The 26,888-nt window shown below is 43.7% G+C and overlaps 2 protein-coding genes and 4 long non-coding RNA genes across 6 annotated transcripts in view; 2 read left to right on the top strand and 4 right to left on the bottom strand.

Moving 5' to 3' along the window:
* Positions 1-26,888, top strand: part of LOC146696149 (glutathione hydrolase 5 proenzyme-like) — a 62,013-nt gene that overhangs the window by 12,794 nt on the left and 22,331 nt on the right. The window lies entirely within an intron of this gene.
* Positions 249-2,331, bottom strand: LOC146696154 (uncharacterized). The gene is made up of 2 exons (XR_014923160.1): positions 494-2,331; positions 249-411 (listed from the first exon to the last, which is right to left on the bottom strand). It is a non-coding gene; the product is annotated as an uncharacterized LOC146696154 (long non-coding RNA).
* On the bottom strand, positions 5,435-11,206 carry LOC146696153 (kelch-like protein 10). Its single transcript, XM_085474264.1, has 5 exons — positions 10,909-11,206; positions 9,493-9,979; positions 7,913-8,506; positions 6,007-6,156; positions 5,435-5,772 (listed from the first exon to the last, which is right to left on the bottom strand). The coding sequence occupies exons 1-5, from the start codon at positions 11,040-11,042 to the stop codon at positions 5,473-5,475; spliced, it is 1,665 nt and encodes a 554-aa protein (XP_085330390.1). The 5' UTR covers positions 11,043-11,206; the 3' UTR covers positions 5,435-5,472.
* Positions 11,308-17,486, top strand: LOC146696152 (uncharacterized). The gene is made up of 2 exons (XR_014923163.1): positions 11,308-11,812; positions 16,710-17,486. It is a non-coding gene; the product is annotated as an uncharacterized LOC146696152 (long non-coding RNA).
* LOC146696151 (uncharacterized) lies at positions 17,064-18,050 on the bottom strand. Its single transcript, XR_014923161.1, has 2 exons — positions 17,309-18,050; positions 17,064-17,226 (listed from the first exon to the last, which is right to left on the bottom strand). It is a non-coding gene; the product is annotated as an uncharacterized LOC146696151 (long non-coding RNA).
* LOC146696150 (uncharacterized) lies at positions 23,774-26,882 on the bottom strand. The gene is made up of 2 exons (XR_014923162.1): positions 26,809-26,882; positions 23,774-24,655 (listed from the first exon to the last, which is right to left on the bottom strand). It is a non-coding gene; the product is annotated as an uncharacterized LOC146696150 (long non-coding RNA).

Below are 26,888 nucleotides of genomic sequence, written 5' to 3'. Positions count from 1 at the left end.
CTCCACCTGTTTCACAGGTGGGTGCAGCCTGATCTATCTAGTGAAAGTCTAGACAGACCAGACCAGCTCAACCACACAGACACTTCCTACCCGATTTGAGGACAAAAGCAGAGTATGCAATATGTGGGACAAACAAACACACACACACACACAAATGGCAAATGTGAGATCATGGGAATCTAAGCAGCTTGAACCGAAAGTGACTAAAAATTGTCAAGGCTGAGCAGGACTCAAGCGCAGACTACGAATCACAATAAACATTTTTTTTATTTACATGACACAGAGTGCACTATATACAAGTGGGGAGAAGGGGTCCAGCGAATCCAGAGGTCCATGGAGGGTGGGGGGCTCCACAGGCTCACTGCAACTGCCACACTCACGAACAGGGTCTCAAGGCGGGGCACGGAAAATCTATATACAAGGACAAAATGTTAAATGCCAAGCAAAGCACAAAGAGAAATCAAAATATTTCCAAAGCTAGAATTGCACTAACGAATGTTACACAGTAGTCCAGCGACAAAGGGCTCCAAGCAACTGCCTTCAGAAGTGGCTGGTAAACAGGATGATGAACCTCAGGTGAGAAATTGCTTGCAGGTGTGAGGACAGCAACCGGGAGCCCATGATTAGGTCCACCCAGGCATCGCGTTGTGAGCAGGGAAGCAAGAAAGAAAGTGAGAGAAACAAAAACAAATACATATACATGTAGCGTAACTGGACCATGACAGTAATATTTCAGTTTGATCAACCATCTCAACAAGTTCAATTACTTTATTTTCAAGCTGCTTACACTACATTGACTTATGTTTTTACACAATCTCAGAAGAGGAGAGCCACTGAGGGAACGCCTTCCGCCCTCCACACACTCACTCACAGATCAGTTGAAAGGGACAGAAGAAATGGCAAAAGTGAGAATATCTCACACACACACAACGGAGGGGGAAGAGATAGAGAAATTGGCAAATGTGAGATCATGCTAAGCAGCTTGAACTGAAAGTGACTGGAAATGTTTACGTTAGATCAGCCACCCATCCATTCTCTGCTGTGTTTCTTTTCCAGTGTCACAGGGCAGCTCGAGCCTATCCCAGCTATCTTAGGGCGAGAAGCAGGGTGCACCCTCGACAGGTCACCAGTCTGTTACAGGGCTAACACATAGACGCAGAAAACCATTCGCACCTATCGCCAATTTACACTCTTCGATTACCTGTTGCCACTAACTGCAGGTCGTTGGACTGTGGCAGGAAGCCGGAGTACAAGGAAAGAACCCACGCAAAAGCAGGAAGAACATGCAAACTCCACACAGAGCGACGGTAGAGCTGAACTCAAGACCTTCTTCCTGTGCGGTAACGGTGCTAACCACTGTGCCGCCCGCGTGTGAGCAACCGTCTCCCAGAAATTTGAAAAAGTTCAGTTACTTTCTTTCAAGCTGCTTACACTACATTAACTTTTGTTTTTACACAATCTCAGAAGAGGAGAGCCACTGAGGGAACGCCTTCCGCCCTCCGACGCCTCCACCGTGACCTCCACTTCTGAGAGGAATTGCCCACAGATCAAGCATGGAGTGTGCCTGAATGGACATACAGAACTCCAAGGTTCAGCCCAGTGTTGAGGGTTTTCCCAAAGGAGAGGGCCTGGCGGGCGGTGCCTCACAGCCCTCTGCCTCTGGGAGTGGCCCCTTTCTACTAAGGAGGCAAGAGGTGGCCAGGAGTCTGTCAGCGAGTTCTGCATGTCCTGGTGACCCTCCACCTGTTTCACAGGTGGGTGCAGCCTGATCTATCTAGTGAAAGTCTAGACAGACCAGACCAGCTCAACCACACAGACACTTCCTACCTGATTTGAGGACAAAAGCAGAGTATGCAATATGTGGGACACACACACACACACACACACACACACACACACACACACACACACACACACACACATCAGTTGAAAGGGACAGAAGAAATGGCAAAAGTGAGAATATCTCACACACACACAACAGAGGGGGAAGAGATAGAGAAATTGGCAAATGTGAGATCATGCTAAGCAGCTTGAACTGAAAGTGACTGGAAATGTTTACGTTAGATCAGCCACCCATCCATTCTCTGCTGTGTTTCTTTTCCAGTGTCACAGGGCAGCTCGAGCCTATCCCAGCTATCTTAGGGCGAGAAGCAGGGTGCACCCTCGACAGGTCACCAGTCTGTTACAGGGCTAACACATAGACGCAGAAAACCATTCGCACCTATCGCCAATTTACACTCTTCGATTACCTATTGCCACTAACTGCAGGTCGTTGGACTGTGGCAGGAAGCCGGAGTACAAGGAAAGAACCCACGCAAAAACAGGAAGAACATGCAAACTCCACACAGAGCGACGGTAGAGCTGAACTCAAGACCTTCTTCCTGTGCGGTAACGGTGCTAACCACTGTGCCGCCCGCGTGTGAGCAACCGTCTCCCAGAAATTTAAAAAAGTTCAGTTACTTTCTTTCAAGCTGCTTACACTACATTGACTTTTGTTTTTACACAATCTCAGAAGAGGAGAGCCACTGAGGGAACGCCTTCCGCCCTCCGACGCCTCCACCGTGACCTCCACTTCTGAGAGGAATTGCCCACAGATCAAGCATGGAGTGTGCCTGAATGGACATACAGAACTCCAAGGTTCGGCCCAGTGTTGAGGGCTTTCCCAAAGGAGAGGGCCCGGCGGGCGGTGCCTCACAGCCCTCTGCCTCTGGGAGTGGCCCCTTTCTACTAAGGAGGCAAGAGGTGGCCAGGAGTCTGTCAGCGAGTTCTGCATGTCCTGGTGACCCTCCACCTGTGTCACAGGTGGGTGCAGCCTGATCTATCTAGTGAAAGTCTAGACATACCAGACCAGCGGACAAACACAACTCACAAGTTCCTGGCTCTTTCGGCTCCTCTGCAGAGGGTTTCCCTAAGAAGGTGGAAAACTTCCGCAACAAAATGGCGACGAGGATGGGATGGTCAGTGTGGTCGCTGAACAACTGTTCCGTGGACGGGCTGATCACCCCTGAGGAAAAAGGTACCTTTGTCCTACCAGCTGTTAAAGCAAAGGAAATGGAGGCGTCACAGAGCCCTGTGTTTTAGCCACCACCGAGACCATTTTGAGGGGACTCCTGCAGATGGGTGAGTTGTAGCTAACTTGAATACCATCATGAAAAGTTTTGTGTCTGGCCAAAGAGGTGAGCGTGTTGCAGCCTTCGGGGAGCTCAAGAGGGTGAACGTGTTATGACCTTCCAGGGCAAGAGCTCCGAAGGAGTCTTCGTGTAGAATTGACTGTGTGAACGTTAGCATATGCTACTTCCGGTGCGGAAACTCCTGTGGGGAGCTTTGTTTCCGGTGTCCTATTCGCGCCTGGTTTATGGTCCAAAACAAGTTAAGCAAATGAATGAATCAAGCGGCAATTTACATTTCTATAGATGTCTTGGGCATTTACCCAATATATCTGTAAATGATGTTCATCGACTTGTTGATATTTTTCCCTGCACCTCAGAGCAAAAAAGAAAAGGGATTCAAATGTTATATTTCTCAGCTGTCCCTCGTTTATCGCGGGTGTTATGTTCTAAAAATAACCAGCGATAGGTGAAATCAAGTAGCCAATTTTATTATTTGACGGTGCAAAACGTTTCGTGGACATCGTGGACATACAGTACTGCACTTCAGAGTCACACTGCTAGCGATCGATGCAGCGATTCTGTACTGTACAGGAGAGACGTCACGGAGGAGATCGTCTGCAGCGTATACAAATTGGGAAAATATTCTGAGCAAGTCAGTCATGGTGCCTCTAAAGCTTATCAGTAAGCAAAAACTAATACCTGTATAACTGCATAATCTGTGGTTTAAAAAATACGTGCTATTAAGAATGTGTTAGCTGCCGCTTCAAGCTATTTTCAATTTCAATTGATGTGTCTGTGGATTTTATTGTGGTGAAATCAGGAAGGTTAAGTTTAAGTACTCATGAAGTCACAAACATGCTGCCAGCTGCTGTTTGCAGTAAAGTCAAGCTGTGTGTCTAGTATATTTGTCATGTGACTCCAGACCTTTATTATAAACATGTAAGTGACTAAACTGGGAAGAAAGTCAGTGTATTTCACCTGTATCTGTGTCACAGATACTAAAAACTTTCTGGTTTCTCAGCAAAAGTAAAGGAATCTGTTCAATTTCAATTCTATTTAATTTATATAGCAACAAATCACAACAACAGTCACCCCAAGGTGCTTTATATCATAAGGCAAAAACCCAATAATAATACAGACAAAATTCCACCAATTAGATGACCCCCCCTTAGAGCAAGCACTTAGTGACAGTGGGGAGGAAGAACTCCCTTTTAACAGGAATAAAACTCCAGGAGTTCCAGGCTCAGGGAGGGACAGCGATCTGCTGTGACTGGTTTGGGGTGAGGGGAGGAAGACAGGAAAAAAGACACACTGTGGAAAAGAGCCAAAGATTAATAATAAATAATGATTAAAAGCAGAGTGGAGCATAAGAAAATAAATCTAATAAAACCACATCATGGGAAGCCTCCGGCAGGCTAGACCTATTGTAGTGTAACTAAGGGAGGATTCAGTCACCTGATCCAGCCCAACTACAGGGAGTGCAGAATTATTAGGCAAATGAGTATTTTGTCCACATCATCCTCTTCATGCATGTTGTCTTACTCCAAGCTGTATAGGCTCGAAAGCCTACTACCAATTAAGCATATTAGGTGATGTGCATCTCTGTAATGAGAAGGGGTGTGGTCTAATGACATCAACACCCTATATCAGGTGTGCATAATTATTAGGCAACGTCCTTTCCTTTGGCAAAATGGGTCAAAAGAAGGACTTGACAGGCTCAAAAAAGTCAAAAATAGTGAGATATCTTGCAGAGGGATGCAGCAGTCTCAAAATTGCAAAGCTTCTGAAGCGTGATCATCGAACAATCAAGCGTTTCATTCAAAATAGTCAACAGGGTGGCAAGAAGCGTGTGGAAAAACCAAGGTGCAAAATAACTGCCCATGAACTGAGAAAAGTCAAGCGTGCAGCTGCCAAGATGCCACTTGCCACCAGTTTGGCCATATTTCAGAGCTGCAACATCACTGGAGTGCCCAAAAGCACAAGGTGTGCAATACTCAGAGACATGGCCAAGGTAAGAAAGGCTGAAAGACGACCACCACCGAACAAGACACACAAGCTGAAACGTCAAGACTGGGCCAAGAAATATCTCAAGACTGGTTTTTCTAAGGTTTTATGGACTGATGAAATGAGAGTGAGTCTTGATGGGCCAGATGGATGGGCCCGTGGCTGGATTGGTAAAGGGCAGAGAGCTCCAGTCCGGCCATAAAATGTGGAAGCTGCAAATGCCCATCATGTTGAAAAGAAAGTTCAAGTTCTCTGTTCAGCTAAAAGAGACTTTTTCAGACCTCAGGATCTTAAGCAGAGAAACAGCCAGTTTTTTATTGATGAAAAATGTATTTCTTTATTTCTTTATGTGAAATAATTATCGAAGATAAGCAGTCAGATCGGGGTGTCGCTTCAGAACGCAACAACTGACAGCACCTTGGATCATCCCTTTGTCGCTGACAATGTACCACCTGTTGGTCTTTTCATCATAGCACTCCAGATTGCAGAATAAGCCGCCATTGTAGAAACCTCCAACCACATACAGCTGGTCCTCCAGCACTGCAATGCCGAACTTTTTACGAGGGTGTAACATGGGAGCAATGTTGCGCCAGTGTCTTGTTCTTGGGTCATATGCGATGACACTACGCAACTGAGTGATACCGTTAAAGCCACCAACCTGTGCAGACAAAGGACTTGTTACAGTCTGTAACGTAAAAATGTTCTGTTGTAAAAAAGTAAATAGGTCTCCAGATTCCAAAATATCTGATTCTAGGGTAATTATAGAAATCACATTCCAATAATCCAGTACATGGTACTTGGAAAATAATACAGACTCCCAAATACAGGTACAGTAAACATTCCATGTTTGAATTTCTGTCCGTAGTAAGATTATGTTTTAAGCTCTTCTTACTACATAGATTTCGTTATTGTAGGCGACCACGGCTCCCCCAGTCCTCCCGGTTTCCATGGGTGTGATCAGTGTCCACTGGTTGGTGTCAGGGTTGTAGGACTCAGCACATGACAGAGGTTCATCTTCAGTAAGACCACCACAAATGTACACCTAGAAATTAAAATCACGTTTAAGTCAAAATTACTAGAATTAAATGTTTCAGCTTCCAGAAAAAACTTAAAAACACTAAAAATGTCTGTGAAGGTTCTCAGTCATCCAGGTCATCGTATTCTAAGGAGCTTGGAAAGAAAAGCATCTGGACTTCTTTAAGTTGCTTGAAGACGTTTCACCTCTCATCCGAGAAGCTTCTTCAGTTCTAAGAGTCAAATGGTGGAGAGTCCCAGATTTAAGCCCTGTGGGAGTTTCCCCCCAAGAGGGACAAAGGACCCCCTGATGATCCTCTACCTAATTACATGAGCCAAGGTGTGAAAGAGGGTGTGGGTCACAATCAGCCAGGGTTTCACGTGAGCTCATTGTGAAACCTGGCCCCACCCTATCATGTGATTTCCTCAGGTCAGATGGCCCAGGATGTGAGTGGGCGTTAAGACATCTGGGAAGGGAACTCAAAACTAGATTATAGATGGCAGACAGCTGGTGTCGTAAGCCACCGCCTCTGTTCAAAGATGGTCGCTCACAGTGGACATAAATGGCTTCTTTCACTCCTCTTTCAAACCATCTGTCCTCTCTGTCCAAAATGTGAACATTGGCATCCTTGAAAGAGTGACCTTTGTCCTTTAGATGCAGATGGACTTTTGAGTCTTGTCCGGTGGAGGTGGCTCTTCGATGTTGTGCCATGCGCTTGTGAAAAACTAAAAATGTTTTCATCAGATTTCTGTATAGCTACTTTGCATAATAGTAGTAAAAATCTAAAAATGATGGTGTTATCCTAAAACATTTAGTTTTAGCAGAGGTTTGCTGCATTTATTTTCTGTATTTTGCAGACTTAAAAAATATGGATGCAGAAATTATAAAATTGCTATTTTTCACGATGTGAGGGTGAAGTAACCATAACCTTCTCCCTGAGCTGTTGGAATAATGGTAATAGAAATATTTAGCTTAAAAATAAAATATTATAAAACTGATACAATTCATAAACTATTCATATTTTCCACAGAAAGGTCCAGTGATGATTAAGCCCTCAAGCTGAAAAGTACATTTGCAAATCAGTGCCATGTTAAGCAAAACAAATAAAACAGGAATAAAGAAATTGCCAAGCCATAATATTCTTTTTAAAAAAACATATGTTTACTGAGATTAAATTAACAAAGAGATCCCAACCGAACCAAAAAAAACCAAAACAATCCTTTGCAGGATTGTTATAAGTTTGCAAGAAAAAAAGTACCAACCAAGGAAAGAATGTCTTTCTCAATATTCATGACATTAATCTAAAAAAAATAAAAAAAATAAATTCACTTTTTAAAAATTACTCCCATTGGCCAGCTTTATAAGACTATTAAAAAATGTTTTTTGCACAGAAACTCACAGAAAAGTAATATTTTACTGTGCTCTCATGTTCCAGTGCATAAATGCGTTGGTTGGCTGGCTCCAAAAGATAATAAATCCCCATATGTTGTAAATCCAACTACATAGCCTTAAAAATCATTTTTACAGCCAGACACAAAAGGCCAAAAAAAACCTAATCCATATGGATAGTGTCCTGGCTACAATTTGGGTTTGTGACTGCTTTGGGACGTGTACTGACAGATTAAGGCAGTGGCAGGTGCATTTCTAATGGAATTATGTGACTGTACATTTTATTGACGCAGCTTGTTAACCAAGGTTGTTAGCATTACCAGGTAACTTTGTCCACCACTTTCTCCACAAAACCAACATGGCAGAGATCTTCCACTACCTCAATTCCACTTACCTTGCCGTGTAGTGTTGCAGCACCAGCTTCTGCCCTGCGCTTGTGCATCGATGCAATCATAGTCCACTGGTTGGTGTCAGGATCATATCGTTCTGCAGTTTTCAGTTTCTTTTGGTTTTGGCACCCGCCCATAGCATATATGCAGCCATTCAGTGTGGCCACACTGAGAAAGCCCCGCTCTTCATGCATCGGCCCCACCTCTGTCCAGGTTTGGTTGGTGAGGCTGAACCTTCTCACATGACTTGAATAGCTTATGAAATCAAAACCTCCGATGCAATAGACACATCCATTGAGGTAAGCACAACCGTAGAATCCCAGAGAAGCATACCGTGTCCAGCTCAGCGGCACCCAGTGGTCAGCTCGGACATTGTACAACTCAATCTTGACACTTGGGAAATGACTCACCCATCCACCAACGGCCAATAAGACTTCAGACGGCAGGCGTGTTTGGGGCATAGGTCTCTCCACAATGGACTCATTTAGCATCTTCATGGCAGTGGTTACCATATCCATGCATGCCGGACTACTACTCACCACATCATTTCTGCTCACAGTGCCAACCAAGTACTCAGTGGGTATTAATAGTAGGCGGACCTGGATGAAAACAAGAATCATAAGGGAAAAAGGCAAGAAATACAACATTAGACTGTATATAAGAGTCGGATGTAGCCACCATGCCACCACCCATTAGTGAAGTATAGCACTATCCCTATAATCAAAATGTCATGGAATCACCCAGATAGCTATGGTAGCTCCTGGCATCGCCTCCAATCAGCTGTGGCATTGCCCTTAAAGACCCTAACATTACCTGTAAAGAGCCACAGCATCACCTGCCAAACAGCAATGGCAGGTCATGGCATTACCTCCAAACAAGCAGTGGTGCCACAGTCAAGCTTCAATGCCATTATCTGAGCACTGAGTAACCTCCTGCTGTAGAAACAGGTCCCACAATGAGGGTGTGTCCTGTTGTAAATGCCTAAGGTCCAGTCAGTAAGTTCTGGCAGAACACGATGGGCATAGTCAACTTTTCTGTCAGAAAAGCTAAAGTGCAGTTCAGACACATTATCAATAATGCACTTCTGAAAGTACAAAACAACGGCCAGTTTTATCTGGACGCAAGTGTAAATAATACTTTTACAATTTATTAAGGACTAAATGATGAGCACCTTCTGATGCACACTCCCAAGTGAATTAGAAACACCCCCCCCAATGTGATTAAGAATGAAGAAGAATGATTCCCCTACATTAACTCTATTACCAAGCCTTAAGTTTGAGTAATTCTGCCATTGCAATTTTAGCTTTTTACACGTCAGCCATAAAAGGCTGATGGGCGAGCAGGTGGGCGGCCTGGACACCCAACTCTGTAAACACAATAGTGTACAATCAAACTTCTTTTTTTTTTTTTTTGCATCAGGCATCAAGCTTATGTTTTATTTTTTATTCCTGATTCAAATTGCTACAGCGGAAGTTGCTTTCTATACTTTCAAACTGTACCATTCATTCAACAGCCCCTCACTGAGTAATAAACAAAATAAATGCACTTAGAGGTGCAATTAAATTGATATCCCATTTTCAGTTACCTGCTTGAGCAGTGCGGGCATGTCACACCCACGTTCCACAGGGGAATAGTTGATCCATCTGAGAATGGCCTCAAACACAGTGCTCTCCTGCTTCACATTGAGCTCATCATTCTTGATAAGATCTGATAGTTGCTGCACAGAGAGCTGAAGGAACTCCAAGGAGAGTGCACCAACCTCTTCAAAGTGATGGAGGATGTAGAGAAAGGCCTTTCCCCTGAGGTCAGGACAGTTGTGTAAGTGTGCCAGATTGTAGATACTGACGCAGTTATTTACACAAAGCTTCCTCTCCAGGAAGTCGCAGCAGGCTTGAATGACGCCAGTCACGATAAAGTGGTCTGCTTCCGCCAACAGCTCCAGTACATTGTCCTCCGTCACCACAACAGATTGGGTGTAGGCATATTCCAAAATGAGGCTCATTGCTTTTGGAGACACAGTGGGGAAGTTGTAGACCTTGTTTGATGGCAGTGGTTTGTAGCAGAAGAGATCCCTGTGCAGATTCAGATCAGCATTTTCACATTGTCTCTCTGTCATGGAACTTAAAAAGTACCTGATGTCGTGCAGCTCATAGTTAAATAGCATTTGTATAATTTTTCAGCTGCATGCTTACTTGAGCAAACTGTGATCAAAGAGATATGAAATTAAAGTAACAAAAATCTAAAATGACTTTATTTCAAATGGGCAATCTCCTATTTAAGGTCATCTATTCAGACGTGCAGAAAAACATTCAGCATTGCTGCTATGTTTAGACAGACAGAAAGATATAGAGTTGTCTAGGCATTGTAGCAAATATTCCTATACAGTAACAGGGTTAGGGCGACAGGGGACAGCAGGCATTAAATAGCTGCAAATATAATAACTGAATTTCACATTATCAAATTTACTGACTAGACAGAATTGGAAAGAGCAGACATGTCCCAATGCAACAGAAATGGCATATCATTGGCCACCTCTCAGTCTGGCCCCAAATTGATTACCTGCCTATTTAGACATACAATTTCAGCTAAACTGGTGAAGGCACAGCTAATATCACCACTGATGTGGTCCTTTTGGTGCAGGCCAGTTTGTGCACAAATTTATTAGAACTGCTGCTGCTGTTGTCGTGCTGATGAAATATAATGAGAAAGCCAGTTTATAGCGTCTGTAATCTTTCAAACTACCTCTTAACGGCTCATTGTGGAGTCAAACACAAACCTACACTATATATGTATCCCAACAAACCTCCCAAAATAAATAACTAAATAAAAATACAGGACTGATTTTTTCCCCCCTAAAAATTGCTCCAGAACATTTCTAGTGGTCAAAAAGTACAGTGTAACATTGAAACCTCCCAATACCTGCTGCACTGTGTTACATGAAAACTTTGAAGTAGGATAAATGCAGAACCAAACCACAGCCAAACAACACAGGCCTGCTCACCTGAAGTATGCACTGCAGTTACAGAGGATGATCCTGTGAATTTTAAACTCAACATCTCCAGCTCGGATCACAGAGTCACAAACCTCTCCATCCAGAAAAAGCTCCCTAAAGACGGTACTACGGGCGCTGGTCATTATTCAGATGTTACTCAAGATGTTTAAACTTCTAAAAAATCTCCTGTTTAGTGTTTTCCTTTAGAGATCTGCCTACAGTTTGTGAGGTACTTTGTCTAAATTACTGATTACGTTAACTTATGCTGCCTGGAAAGTGTCACTACTCTGTTTATATTTGAAAATCATAGTGCATCATTCCGTTAATTGACTGTGTGCACGTTAGCATATGCTACTTCCGGTGCGGAAACGCCTTTGGGGAGCTTTGTTTCCGGTGTCCTATTCGCGCCTGGTTTATGGTCCAAAACAAGTTAAGCAAATGAATGAATCAAGCGGCAATTTACATTTCTATAGATGTCTTGGGCATTTATCCAATATATCTGTAAATGATTTTCATCGACTTGTTGATATTTTTTCCCTGCACCTCAGGGCAAAAGAGAAAAGGGATTCAAATGTTATATTTCTCAGCTGTCCCTCGTTTATCGCGGGTGTTATGTTCTAAAAATAACCAGCGATAGGTGAAATCAAGTTGCCAATTTTATTTTTTGACGGTGCAAAACGTTTCGTGGACATCGTGGACATACAGTACTGCACTTCAGAGTCACACTGCCAGCGATCGATGCAGCGATTCTGTACTGTACAGGAGAGACGTCACGGAGGAGATCGTCTGCAGCGATCAGGACACAATGTGACATAAAAAAAATAAGCATGCAAACTTGCACTAAAAAAATCTGCGAAACAGCGAGGTGAAAGGTGAACCGCGTTATTAGCGAGGGACCGCTGTAATTTTGAAGGTAAGTCACAACATACTCTTCGTAAATACTAATGTATAGAAACCGTTACCAGCAATCATTCATTTTTTGTGTGGCTTTTTTCAGGGTTTGTTAACATGCTGTGTAGGTGTGTACTTGACTAGCTGATCTCGACATAATGGGGGAAACATCTGGTTTGACTATTCTTCACCTGTAGTTTGAATGCTGAACATTTGCCTGTTTAAATCATGAGACCAGTCACTATACAGAGATGTGCTTCTGAATGTGGACGAGGTGTCTTCTGCTGCAGTGATGCAGTTCTGCTTGTGTTGAGTGACGTAAACAACTGATCGATCTAAACTCTTTAAACGTAAAAATTGATCATTAGATTTTTTTATGACACAACAGCGGTGAGTGTTCCCACCTTCTGCTCTTTGTAACTTAACGCGATCTTTCCGTTTTCGAGTTTTGGACATGATTTTGGAGGATATCTTCGCAGTAGCGATTGACCGCAAAGTAAAGCTACCGGAAATGTACAACCCCACATCCGGTCTCAAACCAGGAATTTAGCATTTTCTCGTACACAGGGTCAATTTGGTTCCACATATTTGTGAGAGCAAACATTCTCTGTCATGAACTTAAACAAGAACCGATTGAGCTCAAGGATGAGTGACTCCCACTTGCGTGATATTTTATGCATCTCAACCACTTCCCTCAAAGCAGACCTAATTGCTTTACTAAACTCTAGATCTCAGTATCACCCCTCTCATTAGTCCAGGGATGCCCAAATTCTGTACTGGAGAGCTGCTATGCATGTTTTAGTTCTTTCTGGTTTAGCACAGTTGAATCAAATGAAGAGCAGGCCTCCAGGAGTGACATCCCTGCATTACTCATGTGTTTCTGAACAGTAAAAAGCATAAAGCATGCTAATGCAATACACAAAAGGAAACGTATTTTGTTAAACTCTTAAGATTTGGTTTTAACTGTTGATGTTATGCTCTTAATTCATAGTTGAGTGTGTTGTGTACATATTGTGTAAATTTACAAATGTGTTTATTTCTTGCAGCAAGTGAACTTCCAGTTGTGCAATCTTCCAGTATGTGAAAAACTTTGGCTTCCTGAAAGGTCTTGTAAAAGTCAAAGGGCGAAATTCACTTTAAAAAAAACTTTATTGATAACAGAACACTTTTCATTACTTATAAGGCCTGTTTAAATGTTCATTAGGCAAAGATATTGCAAACTCATGGAAATGTAGGGTATTCTATACAGTTTGTTCAATGTTGTCTGACTCTCCAGATATAAATGAAAGGTGGAATTGTGTCTTTAGAGTTGTAAATGCTTGCCTGAGTGTCTTTTATTTAGGTACATTTCTATTTTAAAAATAACGGGTAATTGTGACTATTAAAATTGTTCTTCATTATATTTTCATGTAACTTTGTTATGAAAAAAAAAAGTCAAAAGGAACCATTGGCCCCCAGGCATCTTCACTTTATAAAATTTGGCCCTCTTTGCAAAAAGTTTGGACACCCCTGGCCTACATAATAAGAAGTACACACTTGGAGTTTTTTTTTTTAAATTAAAAAAACTGTTCGATCGTGGCTCAAGAGTTGGGAGTTCGCCTTGTAATCGGAAGGTTGCCGGTTCGAGTCCCGGCTTGGACAGTCTCGGTCGTTGTGTCCTTGGGCAAGACACTTCACCCGTTGCCTACTGGTGGTGGTCAGAGGGCCAGGTGGCGCTAGTGTCCGGCAGGCTCGCCTCTGTCAGTGCGCCCCAGGGTGGCTGTGGCTACAATGTAGCTTGCCATCACCAGTGTGTGTGAATGGGTGGATGACTGGATATGTAAAGCGCTTTGGGGTCCTTAGGGACTAGTAAAGCGCTATATAAATACAGGCCATTTACCATTTACTAGGGCTGCCACGATTAGTCGACTAGTCACGATTACGTCGACTATCAAAATCGTCGAAGACTAATTTAATAGTCGACGTGTCGTTTGAAGCTTTGTACGGAGCCCCGCAGGGGACATGGGAGAGAAAAAAATTAAGACAGACTTTTGCGAGATCTCGCAAAAGTTGAATTCCAACAATGGCGGCAGCTACTTTGTTGTAATATTACTCTTTCTGGGTCACAAAATACACTTTTAAGATATTTTGAGGCGTGAATGTAGTTGTGTAAACGTCAGATACCTGCTCGGTTTACAAGACATCACATATTTGCAAAAGTGCTCCGACGTTTTTGGAGATCTGACACCCACTAGCTCGAAGCTAACGGGAGGTCGAGACCTACTACAGCCGGGAGGAACACCGCTTTCCCGGCACATCGTGCCTCGACCTCCCGGTCGGCTTCGAGCTGGCGGCCTCCGAAGAATGCGGCTAAAACTTTTGCGAGATCTCGCAAAAGTCTGTCTTAATTTTTTTTTCTCCCATGTCCCCTGCGGGGCTCCGTAGCTTTGTAAGATCCCAAAAGACACATGAATAAGTAGTAGGATTTGAGAGTGTAATAACAGACTGAAACAGAAGATGGCAGCACTGCATGTACAAGGACGCCAGCTGCAGTGTTGCCAACTTAGCGACTTTGTCGCTATATTTAACGAGTTTTCAGACCCCCTTAGCGACTTTTTTTCTAAAAAGCGACTAGCGACAAATCTGGCGACTTTTTCTGGTATTATTGGAGACTTATTTATGACGAGTTTTTGACGTGAAAACGCATATCGCTCTTACTCGCAACAGGCAGCGGTGATACCTTGGGCACCTCACCCATGCCAAAGCGCTCACAGGCGGAGGATAGTCCTCCCCCAGCTGCTATCAGGGCAGGAGACCTGTGATATCATGAGACAACACCTGTGCGTCCAAACGGCAAATGAATCGCGCATGAGCGAAGCCGCTGCTCCCGCACTGACTGTAACGCAGTCAGTTCTTCTTTTATCGTTATGCTGTTTTGTGGATCACAAGGTTTAAAACTACTTATCTCTCACACTAGAGCAAGAGCACTAGCTCGATAGCTAGCTGGGGTTCAAGGCTCGCTAGAGCCGGTGAGAACACCGGACTCCCGGCAAATCGTTTTCAAACCCACCGCCGTCTTTCGCTACTCAGGTTAAACATGATATCTAAGTCACTTAGATAACTTAAAAATGTTATTGTTTGGGTTTTTTCATTTGTTCCTGAGTAAATCGGTTTGGCTGAGATTAAAGTTATAATTTATACAGTCATTGGTTTTTACACAGCTGAATAAACGTCAAGCAGACAGCTGATCATCAGAAGTGTGAGATGCTCGAGAATTTACTCTGGTGTCCTGTTATATTTTAGATAGCAAGGAGCAGACGGCTGAGTTTATTAAACTTCACCGAAACAATCTGCAAATTTAATTAAAATTTAATAAACTATCATCTTGTCTTTATTTTTTAGTTAGCACATACACTTAAAGCTGTAAGCTAATGATAGTTATATTAGAGCAGATGCATGCTGGTGCAGTAAGCTCTGTGTTGCATGATCTGATTAGTGGACTAATCGCAAAAATAATCGGTGACTAGTCGACTATCAAAATAAACGTTTGTGGCAGCCTTATTCGATACTGTCAATCATGAAATTCTAATAAAAAAAATGGAAAGTATGGGTTTAGGGGAGTGGTTTTGGGCTGATAAAAAGCTATGTAGTGAATATGCAACAATATGTACAAATAAATGAGTAGGAATCTAAATTGATGGATGTTGCTTGTGACATACCTCAAAGATCAGTATTAGGTCCAAAAGAATTCATGGATTCTTTATTGTCATTCGCATCACATGTTTACATGAGGTGTAACGAAAATTACGTGCACGTGGTCCCGGAGCGAAAGAAACAGAGTAACGAAGAAACAGAATAAAAAGAAAACAGAATAACAAGTAATAAGTATTTCAAATAAATCTATGCAATATATCGGGTGTGACTGCTTTTATTTTCTATTTCTGGTACAATACTAGCCTGCAAGCAGGAAAGAAATGATAAGGCAGGGAGTACATGTAACATTATGAGAAAACAGTGCTGAGCATGCTTCTGACTACTAACAACAGGCCAAACCATGGTCTCACACTGCCACCTACTGGTACAAAAATGGAGCATCAGCTACAAATATCCCAGACTAGTTACCAGGTCTATAGTTAAAACTAGTTAATTTAGAGGATTTTCAAAAGAAAATATCACTTACATTTAAAGTAAAATAGCTGAAATATAAGTTAATTCACATAAGTGTGATTAGACGTTAGTGGCTATCACACACACACACGTTCATACTGTTGCTCTTTGATTAGATAACTCTATGGCTGCTGTCAATATACAGGCGAAGCTTACGGGTTATGCAGCCAACTTTGTAAGTTGGATCATTAAGTCTATGAATCACCCTGTTAAGCACAAAAAGGTGCTTACACAACTGAAAAAATCTGATATGTCTTTTCCACAGGGGACTCACCTTTGTATAGCAGACCGATATAGATTGAAGACTGGTTGGGTTGGCCAAATAGTCCATTCCAACTTTAACTCTAAGACAGAGGGGTGGCCATCCTTATGGGTAAAAACGTCCCATTTCCTGTATCAACCATTTTATCTGATCCTATGGGTCCTTATTATGGGTCCGTATTACTGTGGTTGGCCAACATTATGGACTTTATGGACAACTTTATGAACTGATTTAAGCCAACATTTACGCCCCCAAATGGGATGATGAAACCTTAATTGTCTATTAATTCTCGTGAATTCTGGATATGACAACACACAATCTCATTTTAGCTGGAGGTACAAGCTGTGTGCTCTCTAACCTAGAAAGAAGCTCTAATAAGGATACTCATCCAGGGCATGCTCCGACTATATTCCTGTCCACAAAATGTTCTATTGGATAAATTCATTTGTCACTGATAAATGTCCTCTTCCACTTATTGAAACTTGCAATTATCAATCTATTGTTATTTCAGATCATACCCCCCTATTGATGAGATGGGGGTTGGATGCCTCACAGCCCTCCGCCTCTGGCAGTGGCCCTTTCTACTAAGGAGGCAAGAGTTCTGCATGTCCTGGTGACCCTCCACCTGTTTCACAGGTGGGTGCAGCCTGATCTATCTAGTGAAAGTCTAGACAGACCAGACCAGCTCAACCACACAGACACTTCCTACCCGATTTGAGGACAAAAGCAGAGTATGCAATATGTGGGACAAACAAACACACACACACACAAATGGCAAATGTGAGATCATGGGAATCTAAGCAGCTTGAACCGAAAGTGACTAAAAATTGTCAAGGCTGAGCAGGACTCAAGCGCAGACTACGAATCACAATAAACATTTTTTTTATTTACATGACACAGAGTGCACTATATACAAGTGGGGAGAAGGGGTCCAGCGAATCCAGAGGTCCATGGAGGGTGGGGGGCTCCAAAGGCTCACTGCAACTGCCACACTCACGAACAGGGTCTCAAGGCGGGGCACGGAAAATCTATATACAAGGACAAAATGTTAAATGCCAAGCAAAGCACAAAGAGAAATCAAAATATTTCCAAAGCTAGAATTGCACTAACGAATGTTACACAGTAGTCCAGCGACAAAGGGCTCCAAGCAACTGCCTTCAGAAGTGGCTGGTAAACAGGATGATGAACCTCAGGTGAGAAATTGCTTGCAGGTGTGAGGACAGCAACCGGGAGCCCATGATTAGGTCCACCCAGGCATCGCGTTGTGAGCAGGGAAGCAAGAAAGAAAGTGAGAGAAACAAAAACAAATACATATACATGTAGCGTAACTGGACCATGACAGTAATATTTCAGTTTGATCAACCAGCTCAACAAGTTCAATTACTTTCTTTTCAAGCTGCTTACACTACATTGACTTTTGTTTTTACACAATCTCAGAAGAGGAGAGCCACTGAGGGAAAGCCTTCCGCCCTCCAACGCCTCCACCGTGACCTCCACTTCTGAGAGGAATTGCCCACAGATCAAGCATGGAGTGTGCCTGAATGGACATACAGAACTCCAAGGTTCGGCCCAGTGTTGAGGGTTTTCCCAAAGGAGAGGGCCCGGCGGGCGGTGCCTCACAGCCCTCCGCCTCTGGGAGTGGCCCCTTTCTACTAAGGAGGCAAGAGGTGGCCAGGAGTCTGTCAGCGAGTTCTGCATGTCCTGGTGACCCTCCACCTGTTTCACAGGTGGGTGCAGCCTGATCTATCCAGTGAAAGTCTAGACAGACCAGACCAGCTCAACCACACAGACACTTCCTACCTGATTTGAGGACAAAAGCAGAGTATGCAATATGTGGGACACACACACACACACACACACACTCACAAATCAGTTGAAAGGCACAGAAGAAATGGCAAAAGTGAGAATATCTCACACACACACAACAGAGGGGGAAGAGATAGAGAAATTGGCAAATGTGAGATCATGCTAAGCAGCTTGAACTGAAAGTGACTGGAAATGTTTACGTTAGATCAGCCACCCATCCATTCTCTGCTGTGTTTCTTTTCCAGTGTCACAGGGCAGCTCGAGCCTATCCCAGCTATCTTAGGGCGAGAAGCAGGGTGCACCCTCGACAGGTCACCAGTCTGTTACAGGGCTAACACATAGACGCAGAAAACCATTCGCACCTATCGCCAATTTACACTCTTCGATTACCTATTGCCACTAACTGCAGGTCGTTGGACTGTGGCAGGAAGCCGGACTACAAGGAAAGAACCCACGCAAAAGCAGGAAGAACATGCAAACTCCACACAGAGCGACGGTAGAGCTTAACTCAAGACCTTCTTCCTGTGCGGTAACGGTGCTAACCACTGTGCCGCCCGCGTGTGAGCAACCGTCTCCCAGAAATTTAAAAAAGTTCAGTTACTTTCTTTCAAGCTGCTTACACTACATTGACTTTTGTTTTTACATAATCTCAGAAGAGGAGAGCCACTGAGGGAACGCCTTCCGCCCTCCAACGCCTCCACCGTGACCTCCACTTCTGAGAGGAATTGCCCACAGATCAAGCATGGAGTGTGCCTGAATGGACATACAGAACTCCAAGGTTGGGCCCAGTGTTGAGGGTTTTCCCAAAGGAGAGGGCCCGGCGGGCGGTGCCTCACAGCCCTCTGCCTCTGGGAGTGGCCCCTTTCTACTAAGGAGGCAAGAGGTGGCCAGGAGTCTGTCAGCAAGTTCTGCATGTCCTGGTGACCCTCCACCTGTTTCACAGGTGGGTGCAGCCTGATCTATCTAGTGAAAGTCTAGACAGACCAGACCAGCTCAACCACACAGACAAATCCTACCTGATTTGAGGACAAAAGCAGAGTATGCAATATGTGGGACACACACACACACACACACACACACACACACACACACACACACACACACACACACACACACACACACATCAGTTGAAAGGGACAGAAGAAATGGCAAAAGTGAGAATATCTCACACACACACAACAGAGGGGGAAGAGATAGAGAAATTGGCAAATGTGAGATCATGCTAAGCAGCTTGAACTGAAAGTGACTGGAAATGTTTACGTTTGATCAGCCACCCATCCATTCTCTGCTGTGTTTCTTTTCCAGTGTCACAGGGCAGCTCGAGCCTATCCCAGGTATCTTAGGGCGAGAAGCAGGGTGCACCCTCGACAGGTCACCAGTCTGTTACAGGGCTAACACATAGACGCAGAAAACCATTCGCACCTATCGCCAATTTACACTCTTCGATTACCTATTGCCACTAACTGCAGGTCGTTGGACTGTGGCAGGAAGCCGGAGTACAAGGAAAGAACCCACGCAAACACAGGAAGAACATGCAAACTCCACACAGAGCGACGGTAGAGCTGAACTCAAGACCTTCTTCCTGTGCGGTAACGGTGCTAACCACTGTGCCGCCCGCGTGTGAGCAACCGTCTCCCAGAAATTTAAAAAAGTTCAGTTACTTTCTTTCAAGCTGCTTACACTACATTGACTTTTGTTTTTACACAATCTCAGAAGAGGAGAGCCACTGAGGGAACGCCTTCCGCCCTCCGACGCCTCCACCGTGACCTCCACTTCTGAGAGGAATTGCCCACAGATCAAGCATGGAGTGTGCCTGAATGGACATACAGAACTCCAAGGTTCGGCCCAGTGTTGAGGGTTTTCCCAAAGGAGAGGGCCCGGCGGGCGGTGCCTCACAGCCCTCTGCCTCTGGGAGTGGCCCCTTTCTACTAAGGAGGCAAGAGGTGGCCAGGAGTCTGTCAGCAAGTTCTGCATGTCCTGGTGACCCTCCACCTGTTTCACAGGTGGGTGCAGCCTGATCTATCTAGTGAAAGTCTAGACAGACCAGACCAGCTCAACCACACAGACACTTCCTACCTGATTTGAGGACAAAAGCAGAGTATGCAATATGTGGGACAAACACACACACACACACACACACACACACACACACACACACACACACACACACACACACACACACACACACTCACAAATCAGTTGAAAGGGACAGAAGAAATGGCAAAAGTGAGAATATCTCACAGACACAACAGAGGGGGAAGAGATAGAGAAATTGGCAAATGTGAGATCATGCTAAGCAGCTTGAACTGAAAGTGACTGGAAATGTTTACGTTTGATCAGCCACCCATCCATTCTCTGCTGTGTTTCTTTTCCAGTGTCACAGGGCAGCTCGAGCCTATCCCAGCTATCTTAGGGCGAGAAGCAGGGTGCACCCTCGACAGGTCACCAGTCTGTTACAGGGCTAACACATAGACGCAGAAAACCATTCGCACCTATCGCCAATTTACACTCTTCGATTACCTATTGCCACTAACTGCAGGTCGTTGGACTGTGGCAGGAAGCCGAAGTACAAGGAAAGAACCCACGCAAAATCAGGAAGAACATGCAAACTCCACACAGAGCGACGGTAGAGCTGAACTCAAGACCTTCTTCCTGTGCGGTAACGGTGCTAACCACTGTGCCGCCCGCGTGTGAGCAACCGTCTCCCAGAAATTTAAAAAAGTTCAGTTACTTTCTTTCAAGCTGCTTACACTACATTGACTTTTGTTTTTACACAATCTCAGAAGAGGAGAGCCACTGAGGGAACGCCTTCCGCCCTCCGACGCCTCCACCGTGACCTCCACTTCTGAGAGGAATTGCCCACAGATCAAGCATGGAGTGTGCCTGAATGGACATACAGAACTCCAAGGTTGGGCCCAGTGTTGAGGGTTTTCCCAAAGGAGAGGGCCCGGCGGGCGGTGCCTCACAGCCCTCTGCCTCTGGGAGTGGCCCCTTTCTACTAAGGAGGCAAGAGGTGGCCAGGAGTCTGTCAGCGAGTTCTGCATGTCCTGGTGACCCTCCACCTGTTTCACAGGTGGGTGCAGCCTGATCTATCTAGTGAAAGTCTAGACAGACCAGACCAGCTCAACCACACAGACACTTCCTACCTGATTTGAGGACAAAAGCAGAGTATGCAATATGTGGGACACACACACACACATTATTAACACACACACACACACACACACACACACACACACACACTCACAGATCAGTTGAAAGGGACAGAAGAAATGGCAAAAGTGAGAATATCTCACACACACACAACAGAGGGGGAAGAGATAGAGAAATTGGCAAATGTGAGATCATGCTAAGCAGCTTGAACTGAAAGTGACTGGAAATGTTTACGTTAGATCAGCCACCCATCCATTCTCTGCTGTGTTTCTTTTCCAGTGTCACAGGGCAGCTCGAGCCTATCCCAGCTATCTTAGGGCGAGAAGCAGGGTGCACCCTCGACAGGTCACCAGTCTGTTACAGGGCTAACACATAGACGCAGAAAACCATTCGCACCTATCGCCAATTTACACTCTTCGATTACCTATTGCCACTAACTGCAGGTCGTTGGACTGTGGCAGGAAGCAGGAAGCCGGAGTACAAGGAAAGAACCCACGCAAACACAGGAAGAACATGCAAACTCCACACAGAGCGACGGTAGAGCTGAACTCAAGACCTTCTTCCTGTGCGGTAACGGTGCTAACCACTGTGCCGCCCGCGTGTGAGCAACCGTCTCCCAGAAATTTAAAAAAGTTCAGTTACTTTCTTTCAAGCTGCTTACACTACATTGACTTTTGTTTTTACACAATCTCAGAAGAGGAGAGCCACTGAGGGAACGCCTTCCGCCCTCCGACGCCTCCACCGTGACCTCCACTTCTGAGAGGAATTGCCCACAGATCAAGCATGGAGTGTGCCTGAATGGACATACAGAACTCCAAGGTTCGGCCCAGTGTTGAGGGTTTTCCCAAAGGAGAGGGCCCGGCGGGCGGTGCCTCACGGCCCTCTGCCTCTGGGAGTGGCCCCTTTCTACTAAGGAGGCAAGAGGTGGCCAGGAGTCTGTCAGCAAGTTCTGCATGTCCTGGTGACCCTCCACCTGTTTCACAGGTGGGTGCAGCCTGATCTATCTAGTGAAAGTCTAGACAGACCAGACCAGCTCAACCACACAGACAAATCCTACCTGATTTGAGGACAAAAGCAGAGTATGCAATATGTGGGAGACACACACACACACACACACACACACACACACACACACACAGATCAGTTGAAAGGGACAGAAGAAATGGCAAAAGTGAGAATATCTCACACACACACAACAGAGGGGGAAGAGATAGAGAAATTGGCAAATGTGAGATCATGCTAAGCAGCTTGAACTGAAAGTGACTGGAAATGTTTACGTTAGATCAGCCACCCATCCATTCTCTGCTGTGTTTCTTTTCCAGTGTCACAGGGCAGCTCGAGCCTATCCCAGCTATCTTAGGGCGAGAAGCAGGGTGCACCCTCGACAGGTCACCAGTCTGTTACAGGGCTAACACAGATACAGACAACCCTAGACACTTAAGAGCATTTCAGAGTTTCTCCACAAACTAGGATTTTGGAAAGAGGCCGGAGCACGTGGAGTGAACCCCCACAAACACTTTGAGAACATGAGAAATCCATACAGAAAGACCTCAGCCTGATAGTGGAGTTGAACTCAGGACCTTCTTGCTGTGCGGGCAACTATATTAACCACTGTGCCACCGTGTTGCCCTTGTTTGTTCACCCGTCAATGAATTCATTTACTTCATTACTAAGCTTCTTACCTTTACACATGCACCCACACACAGGGGAAAGAGCTAGAGGAAATGGCAAATGTTAGATGATAATCTCTCTCTCACTCACACACACAAGACAAGGGGAGAGAGAAAGAAGAAATGACAAATGTGAGATCATCGCACACACACACACACACACACACAAACACACAAGCACACAAACAGACACACACAGGGGATAGAGATAGAGGAAACGGCAAATGTGAGATCAAGCTAAGCAGGTTGAATCAAAAGTGACTGGACATATTTACGTTTGATCAACGGTCTCCAAAATGTGAGTGAAGTTGGCCCCCCCACCTTCTTCAAATCCAACAAAAGTGGTATCAAACGTTTGTGCTACGTTTGTGCTGCAAAAATTTTCGTTTGTGCTGCTATCATTTTAAAGATATTAATAAAAATTTCTAGAGGTCATCAGAGGTCAACCAGCCCCCTCATATTAATGGAATCAAACAAAATTGGTGTCAATCAGTTGTGCTATGTTTGTGCTGGTTTGTGCTGCTAAAATTGTTGTTTGTGCCGCTATCATTTTAAAAATATTAATAAAACAACGTCTTGATGCGTGCTTAATCATCCGGGTAAGTAAATTCCAAAAGGTTGATTCTGTTCATCCGGACACTTTCAGTGGGAGAAACGTTTCGTCACTCATCCAAGTGACTTCTTCAGTCTCAGCTGACTGCAGTTTTCCCCAATCTTATAAACAGTACATTTGACCTTTACATTTTCATTAATGTCTTTGAAAACAGAAGCAGCACAAACGATGATTTATGCTGACACGAGGAAATCAGATCGTCCTATACTGATATGTGTGTGAGCACATGGTTCCTGACAGTTATTTTGTATCCGTAATCATAATGCAACAATCAAAAAGAGAGGTGTTTGGATAAACTGTTATTTATTTTCAGGCTGTTTTTTCAAGATCCAGTGCATTTAACAGTGCATTGAAACATTTGATGCTGTGACGCAAAATTACCTAAACACCAATGAAAGGGTAATCAGAAACTTACAAAGTAGCCAGTAATCCTGGTGATGACTCGTGTGAACTTAAATCTTCTAGAAAAATATATGTGACCCTAGGACTTGTCATAGGATGCCAATTTAGCCTGCAGCCTGAAAATAGAGCATAAAATGTAAATCATGGATGGAAGGTTACATCGGACACCAAAAAGCATGTATTCATGCACCGCAGACGAGCTTTTCTACACTTCACCCAGACAAGCTGTATTTAAAACCACTAATGTCAGAACCAGTCATAACGTACTGCATGTAATGTGCCTAACACAGATCATCTCCTGTCTTTTGCCATGTGTGTGAAAGGGCCACAATGTCTAGCGTTCATGACAGAAAATGGAATCACACCAATCTTATATTTACCAAATTACATTCAAGCTATAATTTTTGAGAAGGTTCATGACATGTAGGTAAAATATTTTCCTCTACAAAACTCTAAATGTCCTTTGGCATCTTTGCTTTTTTTAAAAAATTAGCATACATCTTTAAATTAAATCAAAAGTAAGAAATATATGAAACTGATGTTAACGAGGCAGCTAGTGACTAGCTGAATAAAAAAAGTGCTGATGAGTCTTTGCGGTCACATGAGGCTCAGCTGAAGGAGATGGTGAGGAAAAGGTAACGGAAGGAGAGATGATGCAGAAAGGCACAGAGTAGGTTTCCTCCATTGTGTCTTCACTCCTGCAGTTTGAACTGGAAAGAACTGGTGCTCCATTTGGTTGTGTCACAGTCAAGCATGGTGCGCTCTGTGAAGATCACATTCCCTTCTGCATCTATCAGGATAATTGTATTGGTTCTGAATGGATAACAATACAGAGAAGAAAACAATTGTAAATTTAATATCTAATAAGTATGACAGTGGTTATGAAAAGTCACTTTTCAGACACTGTTTGCCGCTGCCCTGCTAAATGATGTTTTGATAGCTTTGGAAAGGACTAACCCTCTGACCTTTTGGCTACAAGAGAGTGTCTGTACCCAATAATCCAGTGTTTCATTGCTGTGGAGGATTGATTACACTGGGGATTTTTTGTGTGTGCCAAGAGTTCACTGTTCTGTGATATTGCTGTCTAGCACAGTAGTGTAGGTGGAGTTTGGGTGCCCCCTCGAATCCAAGAAATATATTATTATTTGAGGTCTGTCAATTCAAAGCTGCTTTTTACCTGTCCATTTGGAGACAGTAAAAACTAATATTCTTAAAATTCTATTCCTAAAATTAAAATCACAATTCAATTTCAAGTTAATAATATACAATCTTTTGATTTGACTAAAGCAGAACAATATTTAAAGAAATTTAAAAGGCCTTCTGGGTTTTGTTTGTTTGTTTGTTTGTTTTTTTGCTGTATTATGCTTTTAAAAACATCAAAATCCACAGTCAGATTACAACAAAAACAAACAAGAAGCACTCTGAGAGCGCAAATTATATAAATATAATTTTATTTATATAGCGCCAAATCTGCTGCGACCGGTTGGGCTGAGAGAAGGAAGACAGGATAAAAGATTGTATTTTATCTCTATTAATATTCATTGCAGATGCAGATATGGAAAGCTGGAGTCTGTGTCGGGATCGCCAAGTAGCTGTTCCTGGTTCTTGGTTCTCCGGCTGTTGTACCTGTGTAGTTGGTGCACTGTCCCACAACATCACTCATGCTCAAGATTTACACAGGGCCAGATACCTACATTCAAGCTACCTTCTCGTAACAGCACAGTGATACAGAATTTTAGGATTTGTTTTAATAATGCACAAAAGTATTACAACTTAACTCTTAAAAATGTTAATCAAGAAACTGGGTTTTATGACGTGCAGCATGTCATAGCACGTAAAGCACGTGCAGTGCTTTAATTTGCTTCTCTTGCTATCTATGCATTTTTTCTGATACCTTCACAGGTGTTGAATAAACAAATGTTTGACCCTCACACAGAGCAGCTGTGCACGTCAAATAATGAGAAGTGCCACAACTTTCAATGTGTTAATGCATCAACTTCACTCGCAGCACAGGTGGTGGACTTTAAAGAAGGGTAACAAGATTGAATACACGGTTGTGCAACAATGCTGATGAAGTGAAGAAGCTTCTCGGATGAGAGGTGAAACGTCTTCAAGCAACTTAAAGAAGTCCAGACGCTTTTCTTTACAAGCTCCTTTGACTACGATGACCTGAATGACTGAGAACCTTCACAGACAACAATGCTGATTCTGTAGTTTATTGTATGACACCGTTATGTTTCCTTTACATGAACTGTGGGCAGTAGTAGCACTGATGTTGGTCGCTATGGTATTTGTAACTGTGGGTGTTCCTGTAGGGCTACGCGTGAGAATTCACAAATGTGCTGTTGCAACTTCCTCAAAAGCTGCAGTTGCTGCAGCCTCTGAGAAATGCTCACAGATTGATAGGTATGTTATGGAGCCTCGCAAGGCACATTGAAGAAAAAAAATTTGAACATGTATTTTGCGAGATGAAGATAGTGCTCAGTGGAAGGGGAAACACTTGTGGCTAGGTGTACTTTGATCTGGTGGTCTTTGTTGCATTCATTAACAACCAGCTGCAGTACTCTGTACAGCTTTACAGATACTGATGGAAGCATGATAAATGCAAAGAAAAAAACTCTCAAGATCTTGCAAAACATTTGTGGGATCTTGCAAAAGTAAGTTTTGACAGAATTTGTTCTGTTTAGTGTGGTGCACAATAGCAATTTTCTAAGATCACACTTTAGCAATAAATTGACTTTGTGAAGTCCTTTATCATTCTTATTGTCATGGGCATATCCTATTATCTTTTTTCTATACATTAGATTTTATTTGTTGTCCCGTATACCAATTTGTCATTCTTTGTGAAATGCAGATGCATAAAACAGTTCTATGCAAAACATGCATGCTACTTTCATGCTGCACATTCTACAACAAACACTTATTTTGTGTGCATTTGTCTCTTTCAAACAGGTGCTGGTCCTCACCTCTGCAGTGCTGCCGTCTCCTGTAGCGCTGCATGGTTCTAAGCTAAGTTTCCTTTCCTTTTTCTGTTCTCTTAGATTTG

Source organism: Copadichromis virginalis, linkage group LG12 (genome assembly GCF_057382275.1).
Source record: "Copadichromis virginalis isolate Kocher_CV1m ecotype Utaka linkage group LG12, C_Virginalis_male_GT1.1, whole genome shotgun sequence".
Taxonomy (NCBI): domain Eukaryota; kingdom Metazoa; phylum Chordata; class Actinopteri; order Cichliformes; family Cichlidae; genus Copadichromis; species Copadichromis virginalis.
Note: the sequence above shows the minus strand (reverse complement) of the source record. Positions and strands in the feature narration are given on the sequence as shown.